The 18,552-nt window shown below is 41.6% G+C and overlaps 9 protein-coding genes across 9 annotated transcripts; 6 read left to right on the top strand and 3 right to left on the bottom strand.

The window, feature by feature from the left end:
• Positions 1-6: 6 nt before the first annotated feature.
• V1514DRAFT_327736 (Spermidine/spermine synthase) lies at positions 7-1,351 on the bottom strand. The gene is made up of 4 exons (XM_066927033.1): positions 1,267-1,351; positions 944-1,127; positions 495-880; positions 7-409 (listed from the first exon to the last, which is right to left on the bottom strand). Exons 1-4 carry the CDS (start codon positions 1,298-1,300, stop codon positions 126-128), a joined length of 888 nt encoding a protein of 295 aa, XP_066784512.1. The 5' UTR covers positions 1,301-1,351; the 3' UTR covers positions 7-125.
• Positions 1,352-1,638: 287 nt separating this feature from the next.
• V1514DRAFT_12553 (uncharacterized protein) lies at positions 1,639-3,100 on the top strand. Its single transcript, XM_066924436.1, has 2 exons — positions 1,639-2,599; positions 2,650-3,100. The coding sequence occupies exons 1-2, from the start codon at positions 1,738-1,740 to the stop codon at positions 2,838-2,840; spliced, it is 1,053 nt and encodes a 350-aa protein (XP_066784511.1). The 5' UTR covers positions 1,639-1,737; the 3' UTR covers positions 2,841-3,100.
• Positions 3,101-3,342: 242 nt separating this feature from the next.
• On the top strand, positions 3,343-4,879 carry V1514DRAFT_327733 (uncharacterized protein). Its single transcript, XM_066927032.1, has one exon. The coding sequence runs from the start codon at positions 3,731-3,733 to the stop codon at positions 4,520-4,522; it is 792 nt and encodes a 263-aa protein (XP_066784510.1). The 5' UTR covers positions 3,343-3,730; the 3' UTR covers positions 4,523-4,879.
• Positions 4,751-6,651, bottom strand: V1514DRAFT_12595 (nucleotide-diphospho-sugar transferase). The gene is made up of 2 exons (XM_066924437.1): positions 6,252-6,651; positions 4,751-6,180 (listed from the first exon to the last, which is right to left on the bottom strand). Exons 1-2 carry the CDS (start codon positions 6,347-6,349, stop codon positions 4,980-4,982), a joined length of 1,299 nt encoding a protein of 432 aa, XP_066784509.1. The 5' UTR covers positions 6,350-6,651; the 3' UTR covers positions 4,751-4,979.
• A 370-nt stretch (positions 6,652-7,021) lies between these two features.
• Positions 7,022-9,253, top strand: V1514DRAFT_366660 (uncharacterized protein). The gene is made up of 5 exons (XM_066929839.1): positions 7,022-7,251; positions 7,376-7,553; positions 7,609-8,128; positions 8,200-8,895; positions 8,959-9,253. Exons 1-5 carry the CDS (start codon positions 7,126-7,128, stop codon positions 9,050-9,052), a joined length of 1,614 nt encoding a protein of 537 aa, XP_066784508.1. The 5' UTR covers positions 7,022-7,125; the 3' UTR covers positions 9,053-9,253.
• Positions 9,254-9,365: 112 nt separating this feature from the next.
• On the top strand, positions 9,366-13,268 carry V1514DRAFT_304319 (EXS family-domain-containing protein). Its single transcript, XM_066925628.1, has 6 exons — positions 9,366-9,564; positions 9,615-9,657; positions 9,738-9,756; positions 9,805-9,840; positions 9,919-11,145; positions 11,216-13,268. Exons 2-6 carry the CDS (start codon positions 9,644-9,646, stop codon positions 13,124-13,126), a joined length of 3,207 nt encoding a protein of 1,068 aa, XP_066784507.1. The 5' UTR covers positions 9,366-9,564; positions 9,615-9,643; the 3' UTR covers positions 13,127-13,268.
• Positions 13,269-13,272: 4 nt separating this feature from the next.
• V1514DRAFT_327723 (uncharacterized protein) lies at positions 13,273-15,590 on the top strand. Its single transcript, XM_066927031.1, has one exon. The coding sequence runs from the start codon at positions 13,534-13,536 to the stop codon at positions 15,247-15,249; it is 1,716 nt and encodes a 571-aa protein (XP_066784506.1). The 5' UTR covers positions 13,273-13,533; the 3' UTR covers positions 15,250-15,590.
• On the top strand, positions 15,517-17,662 carry V1514DRAFT_327720 (chromatin assembly factor 1 subunit A-domain-containing protein). The gene is made up of 4 exons (XM_066927030.1): positions 15,517-16,081; positions 16,150-17,035; positions 17,118-17,346; positions 17,417-17,662. The coding sequence occupies exons 1-4, from the start codon at positions 15,653-15,655 to the stop codon at positions 17,544-17,546; spliced, it is 1,674 nt and encodes a 557-aa protein (XP_066784505.1). The 5' UTR covers positions 15,517-15,652; the 3' UTR covers positions 17,547-17,662.
• Positions 17,600-18,546, bottom strand: V1514DRAFT_291224 (Alpha/Beta hydrolase protein). Its single transcript, XM_066925314.1, has 2 exons — positions 18,406-18,546; positions 17,600-18,345 (listed from the first exon to the last, which is right to left on the bottom strand). The coding sequence occupies exons 1-2, from the start codon at positions 18,492-18,494 to the stop codon at positions 17,673-17,675; spliced, it is 762 nt and encodes a 253-aa protein (XP_066784504.1). The 5' UTR covers positions 18,495-18,546; the 3' UTR covers positions 17,600-17,672.
• Positions 18,547-18,552: the final 6 nt, after the last annotated feature.

Here is an 18,552-nt window from a genome sequence, read left to right as displayed (position 1 = left end):
TCAACGTTTTTAGTTTTAAAACATCAAATTAATACTCCACAGTGTTATTGATACAAGACGCAATACCCAATAAATTTGTCAACTTTTCATTTCAATTTTTTTTTTTTTGGTTTTTATTCTTTTGATTACTCAGAGTTGAGGATACCGTTGGCCCAGGTTGGAAGAACAAACGAAGCCTTGTGAATCTCAGCATTGTAATACTTGAACAATTCCTTCTCCTTTTCAGAGTCAAGTACGCGAAGCGGCGTGTTGACCTTGCGGTTCTTGTCCTTTGAACAAACCATAAACCCAATCTGGCCGGATGGGTAAGTCGGAATCGTGGTGTATGCATACTCAGCAACCGGGAAAACCTCAGAGCAGGCCTTCTTGAGGTCCTTGATCAACGCAATGTGAAGCCAAATGTTCTCAGCTATATAAAAACCATATTAGCAAGCTAGTCAAAAAAAAAGAAATTTTTTTATAGGGGAAAGAAAAGAGAAACAGCACAGCACAACCTTGCGTAGTAATGACACCGTTTTCGGTGAGAGCTTCGTTAAGAAGTTCAAAATACGGCTTCTGAAAAAGTGATTCGGCCGGGCCTTCAGGATCAGAAGAATCAGTAATGATCACGTCAAACGTGTTTTTGTACTGAGCCAAAAACTTGAATCCGTCCTCGACGTGAACTTTTGACTTGGGGTGGTTAAGACCAACAGCCATGGTGGGCAAGTACTTTGACGACACGCGAATCACGGCCTCGTCGATATCGCACAGAACAGCTTCCTCAACCGACTCGTGCTTGACAACCTCGCGCAAGACACCGCCGTCGCCGCCGCCAATGACAAGGACCTTTTTCGGGTTCGGATGGTTGAACAGGGCAAGATGAGCAATCATCTCCTGATATCTAGGCATGGTTAGCTACATGAATATATATATATAGATATATTGTTATTGCTTGTGCACTTACGCAAACTCGTCACGTTCAGTGGCCTGGATAACTCCATCGAGCACGAGCACGTTGCCGTAATTGGAAGATTCAAACACAAGCACGTCCTGGTACTTTGACTTCTCAACATGAAGAATCTTATTGACACGAAGAGTCATGGCCTGGCCGGGCCAAAGCTCATCAGAGACTTCTCTGAACCAGCCGTCTAAATTTGTCAATGTTAGCGCATTCAAGGTCATTCAACTCAACCCTTCTAGTCAACGCCAGATAGGCGGTTAATTCAAATAATCCACCCCCGACATGACAACAGAGATACGAGCAAAAAAAAACCATTAAATGTATACCTTTAATGGTGTAGTGAGTGAGTTCTTCTGACATTGTGAATGTTGTTGAGTAAAGAAGAAAACGAAAAAAAAAAAAAAAAAAAAATGGAAACAGAAAGCAGACGTTTAAATAATTGGGAGTTCCGGTGAAAGATTTTCACGAAATTTAAAATTTAATCGGTCAACAAGGAAAAAGACCAAAAAAAAAAAAAAAAAAAAAACGCGTAAAATGATTGATTGACCAGGAGATCTCGAGATCTGCGTTTCTAATTTTAATATATTGCACGAGCTCATTTATTTGATGAGGGGAAAAGATTGATACTAGGGAATATTACTATCGTTTTTTTTTTTTTTTTTTTTTTTTGGGTAGGGAATTTTTGGGACAAGTATAGAATGCATTATTAGTCTAGATTTAAAGGAAACTACACGATCATTCGTTACATAATATACATACATATATAGATATAGATATATATATATATTGGATTATCTATGGTTTCCGAACAATATTTCAATGTGGGACCGACAGTTTACGGAGGACGGGGGTGTTTTGCGGTTAAACCTATTCAATCGGGCACAGTAATCCACACAGCTCGAACGCCGTTTACGTGGACAATCTTTCGAGATTTCCGCAAAGAAGTATGCGCGTATTGCTTTGATTACGATTTGGGAAGGCAATGGAAGGTCAAGATCCCCGCAGCTGGCGTGTGGTTTTGCAACGAGGACTGCCGGCAAAAATGGGTACAGCAGGAAGATCATGATGGTGAACTTGTGAAGGTGTTTGAGAAGATTGAAAGCACGGTTAGCATGGCAAGACGCAAGCTGCAGAATCAGCATAGGCAGGTTCAGGAAGGAGAAGATGAGGATTTTGTGCCAGATGACTTTGAGGTTTCGAACGAGGACGTGGAAGAATTGTGGCAAGAAATGGACCGCCGAGCGTGTGACCTGGGCCTGGGACAGCGATTGAGGGTTCAGGCATTGGAAGATCTGGAATATGACATTGCAAGGTTAGTGGCTGCTGCCGTAGTTCGGCAAGCTAATAGTGGCGCGGACCAGCAGCAACAAGAGGAGAATGACGAGTTTTCGTGGGACAAGTTTGCGTTATTGGAGTCTCATGAGCTTGACCTGATCAAGAGAATGCCAGCTTTATTGGAGGCGCACGTGCGCGTGTTTTTGTTTCTGAAACTAGTCATGACCGACCGCAAGTACAAGCCGTTTGTGACTACGGCCACGGTGCGGAGCGTGGTTGGCAAGGAAGCGGCCAATGCGTTTGGCATATGGCAGCTTCCGCTGACGATGGAGAGCGAGTGCTTGGGATCAGCAGTGTACCCTTCAGGGTCGTATTTCAACCACAGTAAGTACTGGTGCGAGAAAAAAAAAAACAACAATCTAACCCAGAACCAGGCTGCGAGCCGGGCGTGCGCAAGGAACGTGTCGGCCGCGAGATGCGGTTCATCACAACGCGTGATGTTTCTGCCGGCGAAGAGCTGTGCATCTCGTACGGCATGATGCTGGACATGCCGGTGCATGACCGCCGCAAGCTGCTGCGGGAGCAGTGGTATTTCGAGTGCGGGTGCGCCAGATGCCAGGCGTAGATTAGATTAGATTAGATGGCCGGTGCCAGCCGCGACATGTGCGGCGTTTTTGCACGTGCGCTGGCGGTTGCATATGGTTAGTAATGCATTACGTGACGACATTTTTCTTGCTGGTCTTAACACGTGCCTCAACCAAACCCGCGGTTCGCCAATTCCAGCCCGCACGCAGACACGAGCGGGCGCAACAAGCATCGATAAGCAATTTTTTTTTTTTTTTTTGCATGCTTTTGCAGGCCGGGCACTAGCGCACGCACTGCATTGGCAACCGTGTTCGTCCACTTAAGCGGCCGAACGCGCCCTCGTGTGTGGTGGCTGGTTATGTGGCGGTGCGGGCTGAGTCGTCCGTCTTGGTTTCGCGGTGAGTCTGCAAAAAAAAGAAAAAAAAAGCAATCAGTAGCAATCTTTAATATTCGCATTTATCAATTCACCAACCTGGCTCCCAATTTTGCTAGTAAAAATTGACGAATCAAGTGACAATTAAAAAAAAAAAAAAAAAAAAAAAGAGAACCATTGACAATCATGCGTGTGCGGGCTTCGTCGCTTTTGTTTGCTGTTTGCTGCTGCCTGTTGCTGCTGCTGCTGCCTGTTGCTAATGCAAGCGCGGCCGACACTAATGAACCCAGTTTTGCTTCGGTTAAGCCTCCGTCGCTCGATGGATCTGAGGGCTCGCCTTTAGCTCGTACTCATATTGAGGCCGTGCCCTTGGATCGTTCTGGCAAGCAAATTTCCTCTCCAGGTTAGTCCGGTTTCGCTTTTCAGCAGTTGCCTAAATACCTTCGCTTCTGGTTTCTCGTTTGCATACATATTTATATACATTCTCATTTTTTTTAGACGATCTTTCTTCTCCTACATCACAATCTGCCTCTGCTATTCAGGCTGACGAGGCTGACATGGAACGTGCCATTCAAGCAGTCGCTCCTGCAGTCGCCAATGCTTTCGGCACGTCGCCAGAAATCGTTGGCGATGCGTACAAGTCATTTGCCATGTCGTTCATGATGATTATCTTTTCAGAAATTGGTGACAAGACATTTCTTATTGCTGCAATCATGGCCATGAAGCATTCCCGCTCCGTCGTGTTTTCGGGCGCGTTCACGTCCCTGGCCGTCATGACCGTGCTGTCCGCGCTCCTTGGTCATGCCGTTCCGGCTCTGATTCCGAAAAAATACACGTCTTTTTTGGCAGCTTTTTTGTTTATCGTGTTTGGTGGCAAACTTTTGCACGAAGGTATCAACATGGATGCCGCAACCGGTGTCGAAGACGAAATTGAAGAAGTCGAATCCGAATTAGCGGCCAAAGAATTATCCGCCGAATCAGACAATCTTGAATCAGGTTTGGCAAACAAAAAAACAAGCAAGTTGTCACGCAAGCAAGGCAAATTTGATGGCATTCTAAACCTGGTTTCACTATTTGCTTCACCAGTGTGGGTGCAAACTTTTGTCATGACGTTTTTAGGTGAATGGGGTGATCGATCACAAATCGCAACAATTGCCATGGCTGCTGGTCAAGATTATTGGTTTGTTATTATTGGTGCGATTATAGGTCATGGACTTTGCACGTTGGCGGCCGTTATCGGTGGTAAATTATTAGCATCAAAGATCTCGTTGAGAACAATCACGCTTGCCGGTGGTGCCGCATTTTTTGTGTTTGCAATCATTTATTTTTATGAGGCTATTTACGTATAGATGAAAAGAAAACAAAAGGCTTTACTTATTTCACATTAATAAAAATTTCATGTATATTTTATGATGAACCAAATTTTTTTTTTAATTCTTATTATTTCATACAGAGGTTGAACGGTTGTAATTTTATATCTACAGGTTTCGTGTTGTTTTTTTATTTATTTATTCTTTATTTCATTTTATTTCATTTTTCTAAATTCGCTTGTATCTGGATTGATGATTCGTTGCAGTCAAGGTATAAAATTTTTTTTTCAAAACTATTACAATACCAAGCACTTATCATAAAATTATAAAAAATTATCTATTAGTTGTAGTTCCGTATTGAAATTAAATATTCATTGTATTTATTCTAATCTTAATGCATAAAAACTTTTACTTTATATACAACATTTATCCATGCTAAAAATGTAGTAATTATATACATATGTATATACAATTTTCCTCATGCTTGTCTTAAAAATCACGTTCTTAGTGACTCATCGGGTTGTCTTTGAATTTCAACCGCAGTCATGTCTGGCTTGATATAAAACAATTTTTTGCGCCATTCAAGCTTGGAACCAGACATTGCCTTGATCCAAATTGGCAATGCCAACGCTTCACGTAGCAACCATGATGTCAGCCATTTAGGCATGTCACGTAATGACCATGCCCGTGGCTTTACAAAATATGGCGTTGTGCTGGCATCCAAAAAAGATTCCACGTTTCGATGCTCATGCAGGTTTGCAAAAATCCAAAAATCACAAGCCGCCCATGCGCAAACGCTAACAAAAAAAACCAGCAGCCAGCTTGCAAGTCTAGAAAACAAGATTGTAAACGCGGTCGCACCCATGGCTGAGCATACAAAACACTCAGTCATGGGTTCGACCACCGTGGCTGCCGTGACCATGTACTTGCGAACCCTTAGCCATCTCATGCGACGGAAACAATAGTCGGAAAAAGAAGCCTTGTTGACGGGCTGAATGGCCGCGTCGCATGTCATGAAATGACGGCCGCCTTGCTTCCACAAGCTGTCACCAATCAAATGGTCCTCAGCAATAAATTTGGCAAACCCTTTGATGCCTAACGGTTCCGCTTGATTGAGTCGAGACCGACGGTAAAAATTAGATTTGCCCATGACGCAAGAAGCCACGGCGACCGTGTTAATGGCAACATAAAATTTAGCATGGGATGTTGACATAAACATTTCGTCCAGCCTTGAACCCCACGCGTTGTCGGAAATATCAACGCAAACCGGCAAGTGATGCACCAATTGCACTCGCGCATCGGCTTCAAACGCATCAACCGCCCGGCCAAGCGCGCCGGACGTGACCCAGCAATTGGAATCCAAAACCCAGACAATGTCATGCTTGGCAAGGTCATAAGCGCGAATCAAATTATTCACCTTCGGATTGACACCGTACCGTATAGACCCGACAAGAAGTTGACAAGACACAGACGGATATCGGGCCATGATCTTGCGAACGATCGGGATGGCTGGATCGTTGGCATCATCAACGCAAAATATGATTTCATAGTTTGGATACGATTGCTGAAACGAAGACGAAATGCATGCTTCAAACTGGGTGTCAATTCCTTTCAATGGCCGAAGAATTGACACTCCTAAAGCGTCAGATCGGCGGCTTGATTTCGAAGGTGCAGCACTGCTTGAGAACTTTGTCCGCCTGTAACACTACCAGATCAGCATTCGACCCGCTCCAAAAAAAAAAAAAAAAAAAAATTGGTAATTACGCACAATTGATAGTAACCAATGCAAACGATAAGAAATATAAAACAATACCACGCAGCAAACACGCACCCAATGACTGAGATAATCACCTGTCCAGTGCTCATGACTTGGCTATACAAGCAGTGACGAAGCTTTTGAGTCGTGACAGCTTTGGTTCTTTGCAACGTCCATGGACTTTCACACTATCCACCAACAATCTTGTTTTTTTTTTCTTGCACAACCAGACGAATATATACTATTTGTATTTATAGTTATTTATTTACTTCTTTAAACTTTGCGTACGTACAAGCTCGGAAAATGCGGCTTTTAAAGTCGCAACAAGCGGTTGTTACGTGTCCCCCTGACGAAGCACAAACTTTTTAAGCTTTGAAAACGTGTGTTTGCTCACGGAAACGGAAACGGGAACGATCTTTGCGATGAAACACTGACAAGCAGAGATGTAGTAAAGAATGTATTTGATTGATGCCAACGCGGTCAATGAATGATTACGAATTTATGATCACGGGCCAAATGTTACGTGCATTTGTAGGGACCCAGTTTGTTCACGCGTTTATACATCGTTGACACGAGTCAGCATATTTCCTATTTTTATTTTTATTTTCCTTTAAGCTCAGTTTAACTGAATAAAGACAAAAATAATAAAAAAAAATATTTTTTGCTCCAATTTACAAACTTGTTTCTCCTGCTTAATCCAACAATTTGCAGCGGCATGCACGTGACTAGAATTCGCGTCACTACACTACACTACGCTACACCCCAGCCCTATAACCCTACATCGTTGTTGTGTTTTGTTTTCTCGGATTTATCCCATGAATTTGCATCATTATCCAGCTTGGAATCAAGGTCAAAATTTTCTGTCGATAGAAATTAATTGTTTATTATGAGCAGCATTTTAAAGAGGTTCAGCCTCGCTGGCTCAACGGTGCCGTCACCCGTGAAGAAGGGCGACGTGGAGCATCGCCTGCAACCACAACCGATCCCTACTTCCCCACCCTCAACCGCAACGGTAAGTTTGTTGCCCCAGCATGGGCATGGTTGATGATTTTAATTGAATTTTTTAATTTGATGATTCAAAAAAAAAAAAAAAAATAATAATAATAATAATAACAATAAGTTGCTGATTGATACAGAAACACCTCGCAATTGACACTGACGAGATTGAATTTCACAAGGAGTCCACTCAAAATGTTGCCGATGACCTTTTAAACATCCTTTTAGATAAAGAAGTTTTGATTCAGCAAGCCGAGGGTAACCTTGTGCTACCAGCGGATGATAAAAAAATTTTAAGGAGGTTTAATGAAATCTTGCGTATGTTGTTTACATCTGAATTATTTTTTTTTTCTCGCTTAACAGATAACCTTAGTGCGATTACCTGATTATGGTACTACAAAATATATCGATCCTAATCAAATTCAAGAAGCTTTTGACAACAGAAGTTACACGAATCATGTTTACAATCTAAACCTTGCTATACTGGCACACGACTTGTTTTTACTTGATCGAAATCCGTCCGCTTCCGAATTCGATCAGGTGTGTTCAAATTTTTTGCAATGGGTGGCATCGTACGAGCACGCAGACGCATTCACTCACGTTATTAAAATTTATTTTGATATTGAAAAGATTCAATTATTTGTTAATGAAGATCCCGCATCAGATTTTTATGACTTGTTAGATTCCGTTTTCCAACGAATTGAGAATTATGATGTTAACGATGATCAATTAAACGCGCTTAATGTTGCCAAGAACGAGTTAGAGAAATTGGATAATGGCGATTCTCACCTTTTTATTAATATCTTTTCACAGCATTATAATTGGCAATGGTTTATTCATATGTTTACTACCTGGGCGAAGGAATATCATTTAAAACTAAACAATCAACTGACGTGAGTATACTTTGTGGGACTTATTTAAAAAAAACGTTGCTCTAATTTTTTTTTTTTTTTTTTGTTTTCAGGTCTGCTGAGAAGACACTGTTAAGCGGAATTGCTCATCACAGGCGAACTCGTAAGAGATCTGCGACCGATTCTGGGCCAGAAGTTGTGGTTTCAGCAGTACCGGTTGATACCAGTTCATCAAAGGGAACGAAAAGGAGATTTAATGATCGGCAAGATGACGCAGAGAAACTTGCTTTTGATACGCAAGATACTGAGCCTTCGGAGATTAATAATTTCCTCGAAGCTCCGTTAAGCCCGTCCGGATTACAGCAAAAGCGAACGGTCCGTGCCGATTTAGAGCCAGCTGATGGAAATAATAATGCTTTTGCTATTTTATCCGAAAACCAACTTGATGAAGAAGAGATTCTTGCTGATCAACGACGTTCAGAATTGTTGGAGCAACATCCAGGTTTACTTCCACCGAAAAGGTATATCCCAATGGGCGAATGGGTAGCACACGAGGCTTCTTTGCCGCCATCAGCTCGGCCACGCAAGCAAGGAACTAGATGGACCACCGAGATGGAAGAAGTCTTGATTGATGCAATTGAGCGTTACGGAACAAAATGGTCAGAGATTGAAAAAGCTGTCAAAAGAGCAGTTGCAAATAAATTTGACGATGCCCAGGGAAGAATTTTCCCCGAATTGAAGCTATTAGAAGGCAGGTCTCAGGTAAACCTGAAGGATAAGGCACGAAATATTAAGCACGGGTTAATTTTGTAAGAGTTGATATTTTTTTTTTAAGAACACGCAAAATCACAACGAAGCTAACCGAAAACTAGAAGCGGCAAGCCAATTCCTAAATGTCTGGATACAGTCACGGTTTCTTCAGCCGTTCTTCGACAAAAGAACCCTCACCACGACTATGACGAGTGAGCTGTGACCTTTTTTTTTTTTTTTGATGTAGATTAGTTTGTGCGTCGTTCATTTGTTTGCTTGTTGGGGATTGTAGTTAAGGTACTTGCGTATATGATTTTAGGAGTGTCTTGTTTACTGGGTTGTAATTTATTACGGGTATTGATTGGTATTTTTGTAAAATAGTTTTTGTCTTTTACAATGTATAACGTCGATTTACTGTTCAATTTTAATAATGCGTAGTTGAGGGACATTGAAATGAAGTCTTCGGGCTAGGGTAAACCCCGTTTGCGCTTAAATCGTGGAGAGCGCGCGTGGGCAAAAACCTCGTCGTCATTTGCTGGTGTAAGGAAGTGCATGGGGGGAAAGCTTGATCTATGACTTGGCCCTGCGATTAAACCGTCAATGTGAATTTTCTTTAATTATTGTCATTTTCTCATGCTTTTTCTTTTTTCTTAGGTAAATTTACTTGGTTCTTGGCATGTTTGCAAACGAGCCGAGGGGAACGATTTTTTGAAACAAAAAAAAAAAAAGGTTTGTCTTGCTTCTTCGTTCCTGGATGGCAAAAGCTAAACCATTGAGCAGCTGAATAGGTGCATATTTTAAACAGTCATGAAATTTGCCAGGTGAGTTTGAGATAGATTATGGAATTATAAAACAAGAAAAAAAACTATATTAACTGATTTTTTTTTTTTTTTTTTGGCAGATATCTGAATGATAATCTTGTAAGTCGTACAGCCAAATTTCACATGATCCAACTGACATGTGTTTAGGTCCCGGAATGGAGACATCAATATCTTGACTACAAAGTATATATATATATATATTTATATTATTTTTCTTTTTTTTTTTTTTTTTCCGTTCAAATACTAACAAATCAATGTAAGGAGGGCAAAAAGCGACTCAAAAAGTTGGCAAAGAAAAGCGGAAATACGCCGGTTTTCATCCCTGCTGCAGCAATTTTGGAATCGCAATCACCGAGCGAAAGGCCTGGTGGTACACCCAAATATCAGAATTTGGCAAGTTCAAGGTCATCTAATGGATATGGATTGGCAGATATTAGTGAAAACATGTTGGCTTGTTCTTCTTCTTCAAGTAATGAGAACGAAGATATCGCCATGTCTGCAGCCGGCGTGGCTCCGCATCAACTTCTCAACACTGCACCACCGATCCCTATTGCAACCAAGGAGTCTGCTTTGCATAATATTCCAAACACCGAGGTATATGGAAGTATGATGGCCACACCGCCAGGCGTGACGGGAACGTTTGCGCTGCCACCTCCTGCGTTAGCTGATAATCAACAAGATGACGCGGTTGGTTCAGCCATTTCTTCTTCGCATCGAGTAGGTGCTTATAATGGTCCGTCAAGATCAGTTACGTTTCCGAGTAACATTAAAGATGATGATGCGTCGTTATCGATCGACCTGGGCTCGCCTGCTATTGCTCCTGACCGTGCCAAGTCAACCTCATCAAACATTTCACGACCTAGAGGCTACTCTGCAACCGAATCTTTTTCAACTTCTCAATTTCCTTTATCAAGACGAAATACGGTCGAAGTTCCTGGTACGCCTAGGTCAACCAGATCAGGAATTTTAAAAAAGGCTTCGAAATATAGCCCGAATGGGAATGCAATTGAGCTTGCTCAATCGGGAACTTTATTTCGCAAGCGAAGCATATCGTCATCCATCAAGGCATCTTTTGAAGATACTCAAAGGAAAATGACTCATGACGAAGCATACCGGAGCTATATTACATGGCTTGATTTGGAGTTTGATAAAATTCAATCTTTTTACCGAGAAAAAGAAGAGGAAGCGGTAATACGATTTGGAAAAATTAAAGATCAACTACATTTGCTTCGAGATCAGCGCTTGCAGGAACGCGAGTTGTTACTTCGAGGCAACGGTCCATTAAACAAAAATCAAGCTGTTAAGTCAAAGAGCTTGATCCAACAGACTAAACAACAGGTAGATTCTTTTTATAAAAAGCTTGATTTGCATCATTTGCCGTTAATGTCTAAGCCTAAAGTCACGTCTCAAGGAAATAGTCAAGATTATGTACGCAGGCAGGCATTTAAAAGTGTACCGTATGCAGTGGCAAAGCGAAAATTGAAAACTGTGAGTTAAACGATTACTACAAATTACAAATTAATTAACAATTTTTTTTTTTTTTCAAAAAAATATCAAGGCTGTTAATGAGTACTATCGTGGACTGGAATTATTGAAATCATATCGATTACTCAACCGAACGGGAATGCAAAAGATTACAAAGAAATTTGATAAAGCAAACAACTCAACGATTTCGACTTGGTATATGGATAAGGTCAAATTTAGCTATTTTGGCCAAAGTAACATTATTGATGATTTAATGAATCAAACTGAAGATGTATACTCAAGATATTTTGAACACGGGAACAGGAAGAATGCCATTGAAAAACTTCGAACTCGTGCACAGCCCAAAAGTCATTATTCTGCGACTTTTACCAGTGGCATGTATTTGGGATTAGGAATACCCTTATTTCTTCAAGCCCTTGTTATTGGCGTTCAGAAGGGACTCAGCAAACAAATTCCTGATGCTATTTACTTGTTTCAAATTTGGGCTGGCGCTTTTTTAATGATTTTATTTTCTGTCTTGTTTGCAATTAATTGCTTTGTCTGGACAAAATATAAAATTAATTATCCATTTATCTTTGAATGGGATCGAAAGCATTTTTTAGAATTTCGACAATATTTGGAATTGCCAGCGTTTTTCTTTTTTTGGCTTTCTCTTTGCATGTGGCTTTGCTTTTCAGATTTTTGGCCGCAAAGATTACCAGCGCAATGGTATCCGGTTTTGTTTGTCGGCGTGAGTCTTTTGGCAATATTGCTGCCTTTGCCGTTTATCCATTGGAGAGCACGCGAATGGCTTATGGTTGCGCTTTGGCGTCTTGTCTTGTCAGGACTGTATCCGGTCGAATTTAGAGATTTTTTTTTAGGAGATATTTTTTGCAGTTTAGCTTATTCTTTAAGTAACATTTCATTATTTTTTTGCATTTATCGGTTTAACTGGGTGGACCCACCAAGATGTGGATCATCACATTCAAGATTGATGGGATTTTTGAATGCATTACCCCCGCTTTGGAGATTTTTGCAATGCTTGCGGCGTTATGCAGATACCAGAAGCTGGTTCCCGCATCTTGCCAATGCCGGAAAGTATACGTTTACAATAGTCACGGCTATTACGTTGAGCATCTGGAGAATCGATCGCGTGAACACGAACAAAGATGTTTACATATTGTTTGCTGCGATCAATACGGTGTACTCTTCATTTTGGGACCTGTTTATGGATTGGTCATTATTTCAAACTGGTGCGAAGCATAAATTTTTAAGAAATGAGCTAGGATTTAGGAATCCAATATATTACTATATCGCGATGATAGCGGATCCACTGATGAGACTAAATTGGATATTTTATGTCATATTTCCGGTTCAGGTTCAGCAATCAGCAATGTTGTCATTTTTCATTGCATTAGTAGAAGTTTTGCGGAGAGTGCTTTGGATATTTTTCCGAATGGAAAATGAACATTGTACAAATGTTGGAAGATTTGTTGCTTCAAGAAATTTACCGCTTCCTTACAATTTGGATGAAACTGCTGATCGGGAACTAACTGAAATCAATATTCAGACTCCTCTTGTGGCTGCTGAAGAAGGAAGATTTGCGGGACTTGGTACTGGTCCAACGGAAGGACCGTTGCCAAGTCCAATGGCAGGAACACCGCCAATAAGGAGACGCAAGTCCTTTTCAGTCATGACACCTCGCATGATGGCAACTGCAATGAGTACGGCGATCAGGGACGCGCACGCGCAAGATTTCGAGAGAAGGAAACGGCCGCGTTCGATCCGATCGAATAATTCGATGGGCGGCCGGATTGAGGAAGAAGAAGAAGAAGAGGAAGAAGAGGAAGGAGATGAAGAGTCCGGAGATGATATTGATAACGACTATGATGATCTAATTGCGGAACACGATCCAGAAGCTGAACTTGATGAATCTGCAAGCACGAATGACGCCAGTGCTGACGATACCGAAGGCTCTCACGAGACAAAATCTCCTACTTTTTAATACGGATCTGCCGAGCAGCGAGACGATGATTAGTTGGTTTTTTTTTTGTATTATTGTCATTTGTTTGCATAGTTTACCATTGTTAATGCATGGATTACGTAACAAGTGAAACCGATGCTTGTTATTCGATTTTGGACCTGGTTCTGTAACCCGATTCTTGCGGCTCTGCCCATCTTCAAACAAGGACAAAAAAACCTTAACGTACTTGAAAGGGTCGATGATTCGGTGATAGAATTGCAGGGACATTAGATTTGCACTTGTGTTGTCATTGTCGTCAGTCATACGTGTGCAGGCTTTGCCCGGGTGGTTAACTTGGTTACGTTTATACTTATAACCGGCTGCGGTTAGCGGCAACAGATCAATCGAGTGGATCTCAACAGATCGATGCCCGGCAATCAATTACCCAAATGCCGCCGTCGTCATTGCCTTCTTCTTCTTCTTCTTCTTCTTTTAATTTAGAAGCAAGTGCGGGGAATGTAATCATTCCGCCAAATCCGATCCGACTTGGGATTAATTCTCGCACGGTTTCGATGAGCAGCGCTCGCAGTGACAGGGGGAGCAGCAGCCCATCGCCGCCGCAAGGACCTGCTGCATCCAGGCCAGTTTCGATGCAGGCATCTCATGTCAAGAGAAAGCCCTTGCCGTCTTCAGTCAATGTCACCAAGTTGTCTCAATTAACGACTGGCCGGATTCCAAGTCAAGGCCCGCCGAGTCCGGTAAGGGCAACGTCAAGTAACGAAACTTATTTTGCAACCACGCGTCAAGCGCCCATGCCAGAGCCGAAAAGATCATCAAGTTTTTCGCCAGTGGCCAAATCTCAGTCACCGTCACTCATTCCCGGCATCCCAACCCCAACCACAACAACAACTACTACTACAACAACAACTACTACTACAACAGCGACGACGACGTCGCCTGACTCGCATGCCCAGATCCTCAGGCGCAGATCTCAGGATAGCGAAAAAAGCAGGTGGCTGGCTCATGCGACAGCGTTGGCGAGCTCGCCGGCTTTACCTCCGCCTCCGGGTGCAACACCGGTTACCGCGTTCCGGCCTGCTACTGATTTTGCCACGGCGTCCAAAAAGATAGATGTGGCGCCGTATATTTCACCTATATTGCCATCCAAATCGGCGCATCGGCAAAGCTTTTCTCAATCAGACGAGCCGCGGGGTAGTGTTGTGTCGATGAGCTCGGTGTCTTCAGCAGGATCCGCAAGCACGATTGCGACTGGTTCTCCGGCCGTGTCTCGTTCAAACACTTTTATTTCCGAGGCATCGTATCGTTCTCAATTATCACGAGCCTCTACGGGTAATATGAGTTTACAATCGTTGCAGACAACCTCATCAGATGCAACAACAGCCGATTATAGGACTGACCCAAGCACACAGGTTTCCAGTAGCAAAGCCCTGACAGCGGACAAACGTACGGACTACGTAAACCGTCTTCGCCGTCAGAAAGCTACAGTATGGTCGGACAAGTTGCAATTCGGATTATTGGATAAGTCTTCTAAATACAGGCCGAGGGAGAAAGAAAAGGATAAAAAGAAGAAACGCGGGGATCAATATGAGGGCTACACGCATGCTTATTCTTACTATCAACATAAGCTGGACATGACGCTTGAACTTGGCGACGCGCGGGTTGTAAACAGCAGCAATCGAAACAGGCTTCCACCACGCATCGGCTTAGATGATGAGCTCAGGCCGGTATCATCAATAAGCACTCAAGGTTCGGCATCGAAAGATGAGACGAGCAAAGAAGAAGTTGGAACAATCGCAAGCCTAAGCGGCGCATCTGCCAACAGTGTCAAGTCAGGCAGAAGCAAAACACCAATTGACGACGGCACGCGTACATCGATGGCGTCAATATCGTCAGCGGGTAAGCAGAGTCACAAGGGTGCGCCATCAATAGCCAATTCTATTGATAGCACGACTGTTAACCCAACGACCGGATCAATAATGCTAAAGTCAGACACTTCACAAGCGTCGATAGCAGAACCTTCAGAAAGACTAGCACATAAAGTTAGCGACGGCAGTTTGGATGAGGAAGTTATTTCTAATACTTTTTCGTCAAGAAGGGCCCTGTTTATTACAAATCCAGACTACAGCAGTAATGACGACGATTAACTGGGCTGCAAAATAAGGTAAATGGAGATGTACGTTTAATATTTGGGGCGCAAAATATGGCACGTGTAAAAATATTTTTGGATATTCCTATATACATACAGTTTATACATACAATATATAACTTGCAATTTGTAGTGGAAAAGATTTTTGTAAAGGAATTATTCGAGCCATTAAAGAGCAAAAGTGGTACGCGCGAAATTGACGCGTTTTGTCTTTTGACGCGTTGCGCGAATGCAACAATTTTCAATTTCTTTAATCATCATCATCATCAGCAGCAGCAGCAGCAGCAGCTTTCTATTTGTCATTATTAGCTAAAAGTCTTATTTACTACGACAGTGAGGGGCTAATAATTTAGCTGAAAAAGCTAGTGACCAAGTGTTTTTTTTTCCGAGACCGTGCCGTCATGGAAGTCATGGACGTGCCAACTCCTGGTAGCATTATAGAGATTGGGTCAGATGACAACGTGGTTGAAATTTCAGATCTTGAAGAAACCGTATCGGTTTCAAATGTTGAAATTAATTCAGAAACTACAGATTTGGCAGTAAACATAAGTCAACCTGGGAATGAACTTGCAGGCACGAAAAGGAAGAAAAAAAAATTAACCGAGGACGAGAAGGTTGCAAGGGAACAGCAACGGTTGAAAAGATTAAAAGAAATTGAAAACAAAAAAATTGAAAAAATTGCAAGAGAAGCTGATAGGGAAGAAAAAAAAAAATTAAAAGAAAAAGAAAAAAAATTAAAAGATGAAGAGAAAAAGAAAAAAGATGAAGAGAAAAAAAAAAGAGATGAAGACAAGCGGAAAAAGGAAGAAGAAATTAAAGCAAACGATCGGGTGAGTTTTTGATGTACCCATATCTGGGTCGCATTTAGCAAAAAGACATTATTAATTCTTTCTTACAGAAACAACTTCGGCTGGGCAATTTTTTCAAAAAGACTACTCCGACTGCCAGTATCGCACCTCCGATTATCGAGGCTGAGTCCATAGTGGCACAAACTGAGCAAATTAACCAAAAAAATTCTTTAGATTTTAATGACGTTTTTTTGCCATTTCATGTCAAGGCTAATGCCACATTATTCCCACAAAATCGGTTTTGTCAAGATCAAATATCAGTTGAACATGCACGATCTCATTTGGATGAATTATTTCAAACCGGTGAATATCATTCAAATAAGATTATTCATCCACAATTAGCAAACGAGGTGCCCAATTTTGCCGAAATTTTTCAATTATCTTCCAATCAGCGCCGGCCGCGAGGCAAAAGATTAAAACACTCAACCAAGGATGTGATTGCCATGTTCAATAACGCTGATAACCAATTCACGTCAACTTCGCCTGCCATCTTGTCAGAAGATAAACTCCGAGCCAAGCTCAACGGGTTACCGAAAAAATTCTTGAGATTTTTTGAAGATCTTCGTCCGCCATATTTTGGAACGTTTACCAAGACATGTTCGATTCCACGAGCGAATCCGTTTTGCAAGATTCCGTTGTTAAATTATGAATATGACTCAGAAGCTGAGTGGGTGCAAGAAGAAGAAGATGGTGATGATTTGGATAACATATCAGAAGAAGAAGAAGATGAAGAAGATGACGATGACGAGAGCAAATCTGGAGATTTTATTGATGACGAAATGAAAGATTTCTTAGTAGATGAAGATGAAGAAAAACCAAAGAGACGGGTGTTGACTGCGTTGGTTCCGGTCATGAAAGGCATATGTTATACTAATCTTGAAACTGGACTAAATCCCGAATTTGATGGTTTGGGAATGGAGATTGCGACTATCCAACGTAAGTTGTCTTGGATGCCTTGGATGTCTTGGGATTTTAATTTTTTTTTTTTTTTTTTTTTTTTTTGCTAACTATATTACAGCTTCAATACAGTTACCAATTGATCCATTTAAGGATTATTGGATTACCAAACCAAGTAGTGAATTTTCAACTGGCAAGCACTCGATCGTGTCCAGCAATCAAAAAACAGGATTTTCATCTCAAAGGCCATTGCCAGAACGGATTCCTCAACTCGAGCTAAAGCAATTGTTACAACAAATACAAGGTTCTGATTTGAACAAGCTAATGTTAATCGAGACGCTTAAGAAAAAGTGAGTTTTGCCCACAACCATGTTTTAAATTAAAATCTCTGACGAGAAAAAAAAAAAAAAAAAAATTTAGGTTTAAGTCAATTTCGAAAGAAAACATTAGAATAACTGTTGGCGAAGTTGCAAAACGAGTAGGCGACAAGGAAGTCGATAAGCGATGGGTTATAGATCCTGAAATTTGGCAACAATATGTGAGCAAATAGAGATAATTTTAAGGTCTGGATAATTTAATTTGATTGGGATGGCGTTGTTTATATGTGTATTTTTTTTTATTTTTTTTTCTCATTCATGGTTAAAATATTATTATTTTATTTTAAATTTTTTTTTTTTCAACTTAGACCTTGCTTTTTGAGTTCATCTGGGATTAATATTCGTAACAAGAACCGTAAAATGGGCGCCATCTCATCTCGATTCCGTGGCATCAAGTCACTTTTCATTCTTGGATATTGAACCCTAACGCATTCTTTCCAGATTTGTTCGGCAGCTTGAATTCGTTCCTTTGAAATTTTCGAATGATCATCACCACCGGTTATTAATATTTTGCTAGTTCTGGGAGGACTTATGATATCCCTTGGAGCCGTAAACGAAGGTATCCAACCACCCACTGAAATCACGGCCGCAAGGTTGGATTGGGTCGCTGCGATATCAAGTGCAACCATACCTCCTTGAGCATACCCCCAAATTATAACTTCACTCTCAAGCTTAAACCCACATTTTGCCACGATCGTATCTTTCAATACCTGATTCCATATAAACTTCCTTGCTCTATTAAATTCAGCGTCTGGACTAAGGACATCATCATCATCGTTGTTGTTGCTTGCGCTTGACGCGGTTGGATCTTTGTTAAACACAATATCATCACCCCAATGATACCCGCCAAGGTCAAACGGCATTGGAGTTGGTGCTTGAATTGCTATCACAGCGGCGCGAGGAAGGTTAAGTCTTTGAGCAAGTGCCGTGAACGGTGCAATTTTGTCGCCCAAGCCGTGCAGTAGAATAACACTTGAAAGTAAGTTAATTGATTAAAAAAAAATGCTCTTATGATGAAATGAGGTGATGTACCAGTAGGAAAGTGGTAATGAGGCGGGCGGAGTTATCGAGACCACACAAGATGACGGAAAGTCATCCTTTGTCGGCAACCGAGGCGCCATTAATAATCTGGCTCTGCGGTCTGTGCAAATCTAATCATTTCGTTATTGAAAGCCTGGT

Source organism: Lipomyces japonicus (assembly GCF_038497905.1).
Source record: "Lipomyces japonicus strain CBS 7319 unplaced genomic scaffold V1514scaffold_10, whole genome shotgun sequence".
Taxonomy (NCBI): domain Eukaryota; kingdom Fungi; phylum Ascomycota; class Lipomycetes; order Lipomycetales; family Lipomycetaceae; genus Lipomyces; species Lipomyces japonicus.
This window is presented reverse-complemented; position numbering and strand designations above follow the sequence as displayed.

What these genes read in the sequence shown, in the direction of transcription:
- V1514DRAFT_12553 (XM_066924436.1), top strand. Translation starts at nt 1,738, where the DNA reads ATGGTTTCCGAACAATATTTCAATGTGGGACCGACAGTTTACGGAGGA. An exon ending in AGGGTCGTATTTCAACCACA is followed by an intron (nt 2,600 to 2,649) that starts GTAAGTACTGGT and finishes ACCCAGAACCAG; the next exon opens with GCTGCGAGCCGGGCGTGCGC.
- V1514DRAFT_366660 (XM_066929839.1), top strand. Translation starts at nt 7,126, where the DNA reads ATGAGCAGCATTTTAAAGAGGTTCAGCCTCGCTGGCTCAACGGTGCCG. An exon ending in AAACTAAACAATCAACTGAC is followed by an intron (nt 8,129 to 8,199) that starts GTGAGTATACTT and finishes TTTTGTTTTCAG; the next exon opens with GTCTGCTGAGAAGACACTGT. An exon ending in ATTAAGCACGGGTTAATTTT is followed by an intron (nt 8,896 to 8,958) that starts GTAAGAGTTGAT and finishes ACCGAAAACTAG; the next exon opens with AAGCGGCAAGCCAATTCCTA.
- V1514DRAFT_327720 (XM_066927030.1), top strand. Translation starts at nt 15,653, where the DNA reads ATGGAAGTCATGGACGTGCCAACTCCTGGTAGCATTATAGAGATTGGG. An exon ending in AAATTAAAGCAAACGATCGG is followed by an intron (nt 16,082 to 16,149) that starts GTGAGTTTTTGA and finishes TCTTTCTTACAG; the next exon opens with AAACAACTTCGGCTGGGCAA. An exon ending in GGAGATTGCGACTATCCAAC is followed by an intron (nt 17,036 to 17,117) that starts GTAAGTTGTCTT and finishes ACTATATTACAG; the next exon opens with CTTCAATACAGTTACCAATT.
- V1514DRAFT_291224 (XM_066925314.1), bottom strand. Translation starts at nt 18,494, where the DNA reads ATGGCGCCTCGGTTGCCGACAAAGGATGACTTTCCGTCATCTTGTGTG. An exon ending in TCATTACCACTTTCCTACTG is followed by an intron (nt 18,346 to 18,405) that starts GTACATCACCTC and finishes CTTACTTTCAAG; the next exon opens with TGTTATTCTACTGCACGGCT.
- V1514DRAFT_327733 (XM_066927032.1), top strand. Translation starts at nt 3,731, where the DNA reads ATGGAACGTGCCATTCAAGCAGTCGCTCCTGCAGTCGCCAATGCTTTC.
- V1514DRAFT_304319 (XM_066925628.1), top strand. An exon ending in ATCAATATCTTGACTACAAA is followed by an intron (nt 9,841 to 9,918) that starts GTATATATATAT and finishes AATCAATGTAAG; the next exon opens with GAGGGCAAAAAGCGACTCAA. An exon ending in CAAAGCGAAAATTGAAAACT is followed by an intron (nt 11,146 to 11,215) that starts GTGAGTTAAACG and finishes AAAAATATCAAG; the next exon opens with GCTGTTAATGAGTACTATCG.
- V1514DRAFT_327723 (XM_066927031.1), top strand. Translation starts at nt 13,534, where the DNA reads ATGCCGCCGTCGTCATTGCCTTCTTCTTCTTCTTCTTCTTCTTTTAAT.
- V1514DRAFT_327736 (XM_066927033.1), bottom strand. Translation starts at nt 1,300, where the DNA reads ATGTCAGAAGAACTCACTCACTACACCATTAAAG. An exon ending in CACTCACTACACCATTAAAG is followed by an intron (nt 1,128 to 1,266) that starts GTATACATTTAA and finishes TGACAAATTTAG; the next exon opens with ACGGCTGGTTCAGAGAAGTC. An exon ending in ACTGAACGTGACGAGTTTGC is followed by an intron (nt 881 to 943) that starts GTAAGTGCACAA and finishes AACCATGCCTAG; the next exon opens with ATATCAGGAGATGATTGCTC.
- V1514DRAFT_12595 (XM_066924437.1), bottom strand. Translation starts at nt 6,349, where the DNA reads ATGAGCACTGGACAGGTGATTATCTCAGTCATTGGGTGCGTGTTTGCT. An exon ending in TGCATTGGTTACTATCAATT is followed by an intron (nt 6,181 to 6,251) that starts GTGCGTAATTAC and finishes GTAGTGTTACAG; the next exon opens with GCGGACAAAGTTCTCAAGCA.